The sequence below is a fragment of the Suricata suricatta genome, chromosome 8 (assembly GCF_006229205.1).
Source record: "Suricata suricatta isolate VVHF042 chromosome 8, meerkat_22Aug2017_6uvM2_HiC, whole genome shotgun sequence".
Classification (NCBI taxonomy): Eukaryota; Metazoa; Chordata; class Mammalia; order Carnivora; family Herpestidae; genus Suricata; species Suricata suricatta.
Window position 1 is genome coordinate 102,687,759 of NC_043707.1, and position 13,265 is coordinate 102,701,023.

The window sequence follows — 13,265 nt, forward strand, 5'->3', positions numbered from 1 at the left end:
CTACAGAGTGTAGCTAATTCCCAATGCATGGTTTCCAAGTACTACTGCAGTGCATTTCCTTCATAAGCTGTTAAAATACATTGGGAACATTCAAAAAAAAAATGCAACCTAGCAGGGTTTTTTAAAAGACTTTATATTTTTAGAGCAGTTTTATGTTCAAAACAAAACTGAGCAGAAAGTACAGAGTTCCCATATACTCCCTTACATGTATAGCCTCCCCCATTATCAACATTTCCCTGTTACCAACATCCCCTATCAGGGTGGTACATTTGTTACAACTGATGAGCCTACATTAACAAATCATTATCACTCAGAAGTACATAGTTTATATAGAGTTTACTCTTGGTGTTGTACATTCTATTGGTTTGGACAAATGTAAAATGACATATGACCATCACTATAGCATCATACAGAGTATTTTTACTGCCTTAAAAATCCTCAGTGCTCTGCCTATTCTTCCCCTCTCCCCACCCCAACCCTAGGCAACTAGTGATCTTTTTACTGTCTCCATAGTTTTGCCTCTTCCAGAATGTTGTATAGTTGGAATCATACAGTATGTAGCCTTTTCAGATTGGCTTCTTTCATTTAGCACTTAACATTTCTTCCATGTCTATTCATGGCTTAATAGCTCGTTTTTTTAGTGTTGAATAATATTCCATTGTCTGGATGCACCACAGTTTATCTGTTCACCTACTGAAGGGTATGCTTCCAGGGTTTTGGCAGTTGTGAGTAAAGGTGCTATAAACCTCTGTGTACAGATTTTTGTAGATTCTTGTGTGGGCATAAGTTTTCAGCTCCTTTGGGTAAATACCAACGAGTGCAATCACTGGATTATATAGCAAGAATATGGTTAGTTTTGTAAGAAACCACCTGTCTTCCATTTTCCACCTGTGCCATTTTCCATTCTCACTAGCAATGAATGCGAGTTCCTGTTGCTCCACATCCTCACCGGCATTCGGTGTTGTCAATATGCTGGATTTTGGCCATGCTAATAGCACGTAGTGGAATCTCATTGTTATCTTAATTTGAATTTCTCTGATAGCATATGATGTGGTAGAGCATCTTTCCATATTTGCCATTTGTAGATCTTTGATGAGGCGTCTTTAAGCTCTTTGGCCCATTTTTTAATTGGGTTAATTCATCTTATTGTTGAGTTTTAAGAATTCTTTGTATATTTTGGATAATCATTCTTTATCAGATGTGTCTTTTGCAAATATTTTTTTTCCCAGTCTATGGTTTCTTATTCTCTTGACAGTGTGTTTCACAGAAGTTTTTAATTTTAATGAAGTCCAGCTTATCAATTATTTCTTTTGTGGATTGTGCCTTTGGTGTTGTATCTAAAAAATCAAAGCCACTGCCAAGGCCATCTAGGTTTTGTCCTAGGAATTATCTAGGAATCTTTATCTTCTAGGAATTTTATCGTTTTGTGTTTTACCTTTAAGTCTATAATCCATATCGAGTTAATTTTTGGGAAGGATGTAAGGTCTGCATCTAGATCCAGCCTTTTTGCCTGTCAGTGTTCACTTGTTTCAGCCACATTTGTTGAACCTAGCATTCTTTCCTAAATGTGAAAATATTAGATCCAAGCTTACCTTTATTCAGTTTCAAAATAAAAGCATTACTTTAACAAAATTAAGTAAAATAACAAGGACTGATAATAATATCTATCCTATATGATTGTGAGTTAATGTTTGTGTAAATACGTTGCAAACTAAAACATACTATGCATATATTGCTGCTACTGTTATTTTAGTATCACTCAGCTCCTGCTCTGAGAGAGCCCCCAGTATAGTAGTAGTAGTATATTTATGCTCAAGTGTTGTTGTTTTTTTTAAGTGAGAGGCAGAATGTTATGGCTAGAAAGAACCCCACAACAGAAGTCAGAAACTCTAGGGTAGAATACTGCTTCTGCTTCTTATCAACTGTATGACCTGGGCCAAGTCACTTGACCTCTCTGAGCTTCAGGTGAGCAACCTGTAAAAAAATGAAGGGGTTGGACTTTTGGCAATTAAGTAACTTTCTCCCTGTAACATTCTGGGACTCACATGATGTGGCTTAGATGAGATTCTGTCACATTGATTCACATTTTTCTCAGCAGCAATGTTAGACTTTTTTAAAAAAGGAACTGAGGCCCAGGGAAATAATAGAAATAAATTGTATATGAAAATTCAAACTGCTGAGAAAATTGATCTAGGAAAGAATAGCTCTATGTGTCCCATTTTTGCTAACACAAACAAGTTTCACAAAGATAAATTGCTAAAATATTAATAAGAAAATACATTACTCACTTTTCCTAAGTATAATAAGTAAAATGTCAAAATGACTGACTTTCTTCTCCTAACACAGACAGCGTCAGACCATATCTCTTAGCTGAGGATGCGCCTCCTCTTCCACGGAGTCCCAGAGGGTGGGTTTCTCTGTTGATTTAAAGAGTCAATAATTCAGTAAAGTCCCGGGTAAATGGCAGAACACAAGCTCAGTTTGGGTTTTTGTATTCGTATTTTATAAACACTTCAGGGGTTTTTTTTCCTGACCCTTGATCTTTTGCCATTCTTAAAGAGTGAAGATCTTCTATCTTGGAAGCTTGGTTCCATCTCATCCAACTTTTTTGTCTGGATGGATCCTACTGTTAGCCACACCTCTAGCTAAATATTTTAGTAGTTCTACATATGGATTCCAAAGCTAGATTCACATTCTGGCTTTGTCCTGAATAGCTTTGAGATGTTAGGTGAGTGAGTTAATGTGTTCCGTGGATCAGTTTTCTTATCTGTAAAATGGGAATAATAATTATACTTACTTCAGAAGATTATTATGAGAATTAAATTATCTTATAAAGTGCTTGGAATATGCCCAGTACAGAATGAATGCTTAATAAATTTTAGCCATTATTATTTTCTTCATGATCATCTCAAATATACCCTTATTTGAATGCTTCCAGGGTCAAAAGAGAATACACACATTTTCCCCTCCCCTCCATACTTCTCCATTTCCACAAGGCAGCCTATCAACATGTTATCCAGAAGCATTCTGGTTATCATGAGCTTTGGAGTCAGGCAGACTTGAGTGTGAAATCTTACTCTATCTGCACCTTGGGCAGGATAACCCATGGTGTCTTCAGCTATAAAATGGCAATAATAATACCTACTTCATTCGGCTTTTATAGGGACTGGTTAAGGTACTTTATATAAAGCACTTAGCATGGTTCTAGCTACATGGTAGGTACTCTAGTAAATGCTAGTTACTCCTACAATGGTGGTTATGAAGAGCAAGAAGAAAGAAAACAGAGAACAGAAGAAGGAAAAAGTAGCACAGCAGCACACCAGCAGCTGCTGCTCTGTTAAAAAGTCCTTTCCGACCACCTGAATTCTGTTTCCCTGGCGATTTTAGCCCACCAGTCCCAGCTCTGCCCGTAGGCACAGTGAATAACACGAATAACACATCTGATCTACTTGGCAGTCCTTCAATTACAACTTCCTCTATAGCGACAATCACCACCACCACGTCTCGGTTCCTTTCTCTCCCATTCAGATGTTTCTCAGAGAATGTGGTTTTTAGACTCTTCCCTGCTTGGAGGTCCCTCTTGGCATGTTCCACATCCTTTTTTTTTTTTTTTAATGTATTTTATTTTGAGAGAGTGCAAGACAGGGAAGGGCAGAGAAAGGGAGACGAAGGATCTGAAGCAGGGTCTGCGCACTGACAGTAGCAAGCCCAGAGTGGAGCTCGAACTCAAGAACCTTGAGATCATGATCTGAGCAGAAGTCGGGGATGCTCAACAACTGACCTAGCCAGATGTCCCCACACCCTTCTTTAATGGGACCCAGAGCACTGGGCCATCTGTCTTGCAGGGGGGAGCCTTGTTCCCCTAGGTTCCCCACATTTCTTTTTGTCCAAGCCAGGCAAATAAGAATGGGAGCAGAGGTTGTCCTGGTTCCTTTTGAAAATTCCTGTCTAAAACGATCTTCAAAGAAAAACATAGTGCTTCTGATCTGAGGTACCAGAAGGAGCAGCATGCAAACAGCCATGTTTGTTGTGAAGTAGCTCAACACAGCCCCACTGAGGCTATCAAAGGGGGTCTCCAGATACTGAGACATTACCCTATTAGGGCAGCAGGGCAGTAATAAGAAAGGCAGCCTGGTGCAGACCTGGGCCCCAGGAGGATTCAGGAAAAAAGCTCTAGCTTTGAAGTTAGACCAGTACCCCTCCCCAAGGCAACATTCCAGCCAGGAATGGCTACCACCAACTGAGCAAGTACTGGCTTGTGTAGTGTACCACATACTTTACCAACATTCCATTTAACTGTCACACTAACCTATGAATAAGAAACTGATTATGCTCATCTTAGAGATGGGAAAACCTAGGCTCTCTAGTTCTATAACTTCTTCAAGGTCTATAGGTAGTAAAGTGACAGCAAGGATTTGAATCTAAGTTTGCTTCAGCCTTTTTAACCATTATGCTGTATAGACAGACCCATACTAACCATATGGCCTTAAACAAGTGGCAACCATTTTGAGCCTCAATTTTGTCATCTCTACCTACCTTGCATGGTTGTTACAGGAATTAAATGAGATAACATAAAGTCCCTGGCATGTAATAGGAGTTTGAGAAACTTTATTTTCCTCCTTCTCAAGCCCCAGCCATCTCACCCAAAGAGACAGAGAAAATCACTTAACTCTTTGCGGACACTGGGTCAGAGAAAACTGGGTATGTTTTCTGAACCTCTGACCTTGCATGTTGACAGCTTAAGCGAGGTGCAATTTGGGCCTGAGGCTCTAGCCTCCCAGCCTGTTTTGCTTCATAACATAATTTTTCTGCTGGTGATAGTTCTGGCACTATTAAAATTATGGTTTCTCCCAACAAACATCATATTTACAAACTACAAATAACAAAGTAGAAGATGCTGGAAGAGCTCTGGCATGTTAATTAAGAACAATAGACAAAGCAGCTGGGCAAAAAATACCAACGAGTCTGAAACAGAGGCTCTGTTGACAAAAGACAGCGCAATATCATACGTTAATTGGGGAAGTGGGTAAACATTTGCCAGCAGCTTGCCCCTCGTGCATTGGAAGACAGACAGCAGGCTAGGCCCTCCCCACTGCCTTGCCTGCCCATCTGCCCAGAACCCAAGAGAGATCAGTAGAGCCCCTTTGCTCTGGGTTCTGTATAAGCAGAGAGGATTCTGGAGGTGGATGTGTCTCCTTAATGACCCTCCTGGGCATACCAGGTTTCCATCTGGATACAGTCGAAGATTGTGTTCCTCCTTCAGCTTGCGGCCTGCTTGTGACACCAAGCCTCCCAGGGACCCCATCCCCCTTGGCTAGGAGAAAACAAGCAGAACCATCGCATTAGGTGTGGCTTGAGTTAAGCAGAGGACAAGATTGCTGGCTTCAGATGCCGTATACTCTGCAGACCACAGGCCCAAAGCCCCTGTCTCTCACAGAGCAGACGACCTGGCCTGCCATCACACACAGAGCTATCCATTTATCTGTCTGTCCATCCTTACAGTTATTCACATACGCAGGAGACTTCACTGAACACCTACTCTGTGCCAGACACTGTGCTAATTATATTTTTTTTTCTCATTTAATCCTCACATCATTCCTGCCTGCAAGGTTCATATTAACTTCAAAGCCACAAAGCTAGTAGCCAACACAGCTGTGATTGAAACCGGAATCTTTCTGGTTCCAGAGCCCCACTGTCCTTTCCACTACACTAGTATTTCTTAACTTTTTAAAATTTATATTCCTTTCTGTAAATAGGAAAACTTTGTTTTTCTCTCACTTTTAGATTCCTAAATCCTCCATCCCTGGAGCTGGCCTTAGGGGTCATAAACCTAATTTAGGATTCCTGTATGATTAGCCTATCCCAACTGAGCCAAGATTTTGTCTAGCTTTACTCCCTATAGTTCTTATTATAATGATTTTTTATTTCTAAAATATAAAATCTTATTGTGGCATTGACTCACTTTTTCAAACTAAAAATCCTCCCACCCCACCAAGGAGATTGCTGATATCCCTTCCTAGAGAGACTCTCCTCTGTGGAGGATATTGATCTTTGAGCATGGCAGAATACGCATTGTTCAGTTTACTACAGGAAGGTGTAGCCATATCAGCCCCAAAGGCTTAGCTCTTTTCCCACCATGCTGTCAGGGGTTAATCGAGCAGAGGTTCCCAGGAGTGCCAACCAGCTATTTAGCCAGCACCCTTCCTAAGGGGCTCCTGTCGGCCAAGGTGAGCTGTATAGGAGGTAAGCAACTTCTGCCTAGCCAGAAAGAGCAGTCCAGTCTCCTGAAGCTATGCCTGCCCTGTGGTTAAATGCTAGTTTTTCCACTCAACTATGAGATTCGACCTCTCAGAGCCTGGTTTCCTCTGTTGTAAGATGTTAATAACTCCACCTACGTCCTAGGTTTATTGTGAGGATCAAATAAGATAATAGATTTGGAAATGTTCATGCCATTGCTTAGCAGGCTGAGAATCAATGTGCACAGTTAGGATTTGAATGCCATGTGGAGAAAACAGTGCTTGTTCCAGTCTTTTGAATATGTTTTCTTTTCTTTTTAGGTAACCCAGCTGGACCCAAATAAATCATTATTGGAGGTAAAGTTATTCCCTCAAGAAACCCTTTTCCTTGAAGCAAAAGAGTAAACACGGCCCCAGCAGTGGAACCAGCCATTCCTTGCCAAGCCAGAGGCCTGCGTCAAGAGAAGGGCTCCTCGCCAACCCGCCTACACGCTCGTCTCACTCAATTCAGTGTCACACTCTGCCTCTTGCAAGATTGCTGGAAAAAAGTAATAATAAACATAGCTAATTAAAAGTTCCCATCCACGAGTATATGTTCCCAACCCTCATAGAGAATTACAACTCCACCACCCTCCTCTGTCCCCTTCACCTCGCCCATGTTAAATGACTAATGCACTGTTCAAGTGTGAGTGATCACGAAGTAGAACTTTTACCTCTCTAGTGCCCATCTTTTCCCCACACTGTCTAGGACAGTTCTGTCTGCCCTGTGACACCAGGATGCTATGTATTTGATATGTCTCATTGAGTTAGGGCTCATCCACCTCTGCCTTTTTATTTTCATGACTGGATTTCCACTCTGTCACCTGACTTTAAAAGGCATGGGGGAAATAAGTCAAATGGGACTTCTCAGCATGGAGATTAAACATTGTTGTAGGAAAAAAAGAATATCATCTTTGTTGGTACTTTCTGACTTCTTTACTAAGATGTAAGGTGTGTTTGAGGACTGCATTCGGCATGTATGCAAGATACTTATTTCCTGCTGCTCCCTCAGGTCTCCGGGTTCCACCTAGGAGGTATTTGCTGTTCCCATGCAGCATGAGAAACTGTTTAAGCGCATTATGTGAATATAGAGGTAGTGTGAAGAGGACCAGTACCAGGACTTTGGTAACTGGCCCAGCTGCAGGAAACTATTGTTAGGTTTGCATTTGGGCAGATACCAGCTTCCAGATTGCTGGTCCATTAGTGTACACTGAACACAGTTCTCTCCTGCTTTTCTCTCCCTCCACTCCATCATAGGTTTGGACTTTGTTATTTGGTATTTTAAGCACCTTGTCTGTTACCAAAATCTAATCAGTCACCCCATGGACTCTGAGCCTCTATAAAACTTTGCTCTACTATTTCATTCTTTTTTTAGTATTAGATATTGGGTTCTCATCTCAAATGAAAAGGATGCCATCCTATGGCTGAAAATTCTGACTTCATATATTTAAGGGAGCAAACTTGGCTCAGCTCAGAACACGTGTGTTGCCTGAACCTACATTTAATAATTTGGGGACAATTTATTACATGTGGATTTTTGTTAATCTGTGGATTTGGGGTTTGAAGTTCAGTTCATGGAAGCATTGTGTACGCCTTCACAGGCAGTGATTTTTTTTTGGCCTCGGAATGTTTCTCCAGATCTGTTTTTATGTCACCTGTGGTCTCTATCCCAGGAGTTAGGATTCTGATTTGGACATTTTGTATTTGTCCAGAGTATAGCTAAGTGCTGGGTTTTTTCCCTGGTCCAAGTCAAGGGGATCTCAGAAGGCTCCCAACTGAAGCCTAAGATATGTTTGGTCATTTTCCTTCTGCCTGGAAGTGGATGTTGGCCAGGAAAATTCCACCTTGTGTCTTTTCTCTGATACTCCAAACAGGGAGCAACTCTTGTAAGAGATGGATTCCTAATAGACCAGTGCTCCTTCTGGCCCCAGAGGTCTCCCAGGGAGACTGAAAGGAAAAGAGACCCACTGTGGAGGGAGATCAACCTGAGCACTTCCTCTCCAGTTCCAGTCCTACCTCCCTTTTTTGGGAGAGGGGGTCCACACCTACCTTCCTACCTAGTGGTCCCTCAAGACAGTCATTTCCAATGCTACAGATGCACTCGGGCACCCAGTGTTCTTTTTTCAGGGAGACCTTGTTCTGAGGCTGCCATGCAGAAGCTCTAGCCCTGAATGCAGGCCATACTCAGCAACAGCAGCAGGAGTGGGGGTGGGGGTGGAGAGGCAGGACTCTGAATCCACTTTCATGTCTAACCTGTTCCATCTGATTTAGGTTTGACGTCTTCATATTGTTCTGCCCTGTCATCTTCACTTCTGTATTCCAGTGATAATAGACTTTACTCTGAAACTGATTTCATAAAAGTTATTAAATGCTTCTTGAATGTGTATCAAGTTTACACACCCTTTTTCAACCCTGACTTGAGAGGTCCTCCTTACTCAGGTCTCATGAAGTCCTATCCTATAGGCCCTCCTTGCTTGGAAAGGCCTCAGCTATTTGTCACTGTTCACTGATGCCATTCTGGTCAACCAGGTCCAGAACAGGAGACCAAAGCAGTTTTAGACTTTTTCCAACAAGCACAACATTAAAATAATTTGCATAAAGTTAGGTTCCAAGAAAAACATTAAGCAACTTGCTATCACAAGAGAAGTTAGTAAGCAAGTTCTGCTATCACAGAAATAGCGATGTCCTTTGGCAGTTCTTCCTTGCACCCTTGAACTCCCTGCGCTTTGCATCCCAGCCTCCAGGTGCAGTGGGTTAGTCAGAACAAGTGCTCAGTGTTTTTAGGCCCAGCTGTTTATAGTGAAGTTCCAGGGCCCCTTGTTATCCTCACTCCCATTCCAGTTCGTTCCTTTGTGTTTCTCAGATTAACAGTTGTAGGTTTGAAGCATTAGTTTGAAGTTTTAAGGAAGTATTGACAATTTCCCACAGTCTCTAAAAAGAGCAGTTGGGGGAGCTTTCTGGTTTGCAATGTTCCCATGCTCTGACACCACTAGTGTTAGGGGACACAAAGGTGTTCGCCTCTGAATGGTAAGCACCCAAAGTCTTAGTTGGATGAGAGTGTCTTTTATGGAATCTTTCTTTTCTAATGTAGGAGAATAGGATTTGGGCTCCTATAAGTTTTATTTGATGACATTAGAAACATAAAATAAGTTTGTAGTTGCATTAAAATTGCTACTCCCAAAGCTACACGTGCTGACCTGAGTATGCTGGTCAGTGGGTTTAAAGATGTTGCACAGCTCTGGCAGATTTTCCCAGAAGCCCAGAAGTTGTTCATTTGGATAGAGGCAGAGGGTCTTAATTGTCTCCAGGAGCAGCATCACTGATTGGCACACTTCTACCATCCCCCTCAGACCCTCATCCAACCAATCCCAGTCCCAGATCCCACAGGTGGCTGGGACATAGGATCCTAAATTCAGTCCACAAGTAATCACTTAAACATCACACTTCACATCTATGTGACCCTTCCATATGCATTATGTCATTTGTTCCTTTTAAAAATTCTTGGAGGGAGTTCTCTCTCACTCTCTCACTCCCCCCTCCTCTCTCCCTCCCCCCTCTGTCTCTCTCTCTCTCTCTCTCTCTCTCTCTTTCTTTCTCTCTCTCTCTCTCTCTTTCACACACACACACACACACACACACACACACACACACGAGATTTTAGTGTCTTCAAGTGTGAACCTTAGTCTTGCCTCTTATTAACTGTGTGGCCTTAAGGTGAGTAACCTCTCTGAACCTCCAGGTCCTGATACATTCAGGTAGCATTTTGCAGTTTACCACCCGTTCTACACTCATCATCATGGCCCACTGTGGTGAGGGAAGCAGAGCAGAGATGATTATTCCATTTTTGCACATGGGGCTCAAGGGGCAGTGCTTGCCTAAAGTCACGCAGAATGTCAATGGAAGGGTCCGCACTCAAGCCCAGTTTCACAGTTCTTCTATAACAAATCTCTGAATTTTATGTCCAAGAATGGAGCTTGGCATCCCCTATAATTATGTATAAAATGTTACATGTATAGTTTTCTGGAAGAGGAAATCTGTATTCATCAGATTCTCACTGGGTAATATTGATGCCAGAAAATTCGGAACCACCATTAATATCATGCAGACACCATCAGACTATCTGGGAAGTTCATTCCTCTTTTCATCAAGCCACAATTTTCATCTAAAAGAAAGCTGCAGCCCCAAGGTGGTGAGATACAGCTGGTGGGCTTTCTTGCCTTGAGCCTCCCTCTGCATTTAGTGCTTCTCCCTTGTCTCAAATATTCTGCTTTGGAAGGTGACCTTTAACAACCCCAACTAGCCTTACAGCTCCTCCCTGCTGTATTTTGAAAGTGTAGTCTGAAAGGAAATACCAATAAAAGAGACTTGCTCTCCGGTCTTAATTCTGTTAACTCTTAATTTGCACATTATTAGTTGTTCTCAGTTGTGAGAGATGATTTAATGTGTGGCTAAGGGCATAGCCTCTGGAGCCATACTGCCTGGGTCCAAGCAGTAACCTGCACTTCCTAGCAGTGTGCCCTTTGGAAGTCACTACCTTCTGGTGCCTCACTTTTTAGCTAAAAAAAAAAAAAAATAGAGGTAACAACAGTACCTGGTTGAAAAGATTGTGAAGATTAAATGAACTAACATTTAGCAAGTAGTTGACGTATAGAGCAGTTAGTTATCTGGTCTATAAAAGGAAAAGAGTGGGTGATGACAGCAGTGACAAGTGGACATTTATGGGGGAGGACACACAAAATGTGAAATGCAGACATAAGAGTTCCAAGAGCACTGCTCTGTGGCCCTACACGGAAGAGTAAAGAGCCCTGCACAAAGTGTCACTGGTGTCCAGAGGCTAAACCTGGGGCATCATGGGAAGGAGAGGAGAGGAGACTAAGTCGCTGAGAACTTAGGATGTACCCAACACTATGCTCAGAGCCTTACATACATTACCTCATGTAACCCCCCAACAGTCCTGTCGACTGGGTGATCTTGACCTTATTTTGAAGAAGAAACAAATTCAAAGAGGTGAAGTCTGACTGGCCTGAGTTCCACAGCTTATAAAAGAGCAGAGCAGACCTTTGACTCCAGAGCTCCTGCTGTGTGTACAGCAATGCAGCACCACCTTCAAGGAAAGCATGACACATTACCAAGCATTTCACATGGTCACAGTCATAACATTTTTTAAATATTGATGGATACAAAAATGGGTAAAGCCTCACTTCTGTAGAAAATTTAGCTCTCCAAAATGACTAATTCTCCTATGTATCAGGGGCCAAGTTGTAAGCAATGCCTTTGATTTTTAAGCACATGCAGTGATTTAAGAAGGATCCTGTAGCTTCATCTTTGACATCTCTGAAGTCCATCCCCTGCTCCTTGGTCTGTTCTCCCATGGGCATTTCTTCCCTCAAACCTTGGCTATCTGCATCTGGGTTATAAAACTACATCCTAATTGATCTCCCTTTCTCCAGTCCCTCTCTTCTAAAACAAGTCACCACACAGCTGCCAGAAAGAGCTTTCTAAAACACCTGCCTCACCATGCCACACTCCTGCTTTCATACCCTCAGAGGCTTCCCATTGCCCTCCAGATAAAATCCAAATTCTTGGCTTGGATTTAAAACTCCTCTGGTCATCTGCCCCCCCACCTCCCTTCCCATCGACCTCCAGCCATGCCCTCAACACACATCCTGAGTCACCTGCTATTTCCTGAAAGCATCAGCTCCCTATCACCTCTGGCCTTGGACACTATCCCCTCTGTCCTGAGTGCTCTCTCCTCACCACCAGACTCCTCCACCCCCATCCTTCCCCTTAAGTTTAGACTTCATTTCCTCCAAAATGGTTTCACAGACCATTGCTACACCTTCTGCACACCCTGCAAGTTAGATGCCTGTGCTGTGAATTCCAGCCCTGTGCTACCCTTCTCATAGTGCTGGATCACTCTGAATGGTCACTCAGCTCACTTGTGCTTCCTACCCCCACCCCAGACTCTGAGTCACTTCTTCTCAAGGCCTAGCAAAATGACTCGTACATAGTAAGCACACAGTAAATTCTGACTCAGTAACTGCGTTTCAACAAAGAAATGATGTCTGTGTACAGGTGGTCGCTTCCATCTCTAACACCTTGCTCATCTGGGAACATTGTAAGGGCAGAGAAGGGGTCATAATCATCTGTTTATTTCCAGAGCCAGCCCAGGGTCTGGCACATAGCAGTCATGCACCCAGTGGTTACTGAAGCAGTTAGATAATTGGAGCTGGAACAAAACCAGCTGGAGCTGCTGAGAAGAAACACAGGGTAAATGAGTTGATGTTGAATACCCAGGTAAGCCCTGCACAGTGTCACCCCACACCATCCTCAGAAGTGTCTGCCAGGTCGCACTACTAGCATCCTTATTTTACAGTTAGGGGAGGTGGGGCTCAGAGATATTATGTCACCGTCCAGAGACGTACGGCTAATAGGAGCTGAGATTCCACTCTGGATCTGAGCCCAAAGCCCACGCCTGCTCTGTTCCCCTCACCAGTGAGCTGAGCTGCTTCAGTAGCTGTAACTTCTAATAAAATTCCCACACACACTTCCGCCTCGCCTTCTAGGATACTGCATGCCTCTAGTTACCTCCCACCCCTCTGAAATATCTGTCTCCTGTGCAGTTTTCCTGCTCTGCTTGCCTGTGAAATGTCAGCTGCCCCTGAATTCCTTCCTCTGCCCTTTGCTCTGCAAACTCTCCTTAGATAGGAGACAATTTGTACTTTGAGCCAAGTCAGATTTTGCCTAAGGTATAAACTCCACAAGGGTAAGGTCTGTGTCAATCTGATCTGTTATCACTCCACACAGACCTGGCACTGTATAGATGCTTGGTAAATAGCTGTTGATAATATAGTGAATGTTGATACCATGTTTATTGAATGTCAGGCACAAAGTGCTTCACTCATAACAATTCTATGAAGTAGGAGCTATTAATATCCCCACTTTATTGGTGAGCAGACTGAGGCACAAAAGATTAGGTAATTTCTCCAA

The 13,265-nt window shown here is 42.7% G+C and overlaps 1 protein-coding gene across 3 annotated transcripts in view; it reads left to right on the top strand.

Moving 5' to 3' along the window:
- Window positions 1-8,625, top strand: part of FAF1 (Fas associated factor 1) — a 474,908-nt gene extending 466,283 nt beyond the window's left edge. For all 3 annotated transcript variants that reach the window (XM_029946447.1, XM_029946449.1, XM_029946448.1), the window contains one exon: window positions 6,558-8,625. In XM_029946447.1, the coding sequence (XP_029802307.1) occupies window positions 6,558-6,641 (84 nt within the window). In that variant the 3' untranslated portion in view covers window positions 6,642-8,625. The remainder of the gene's footprint in view (window positions 1-6,557) is intronic.
- Window positions 8,626-13,265: the final 4,640 nt, after the last annotated feature.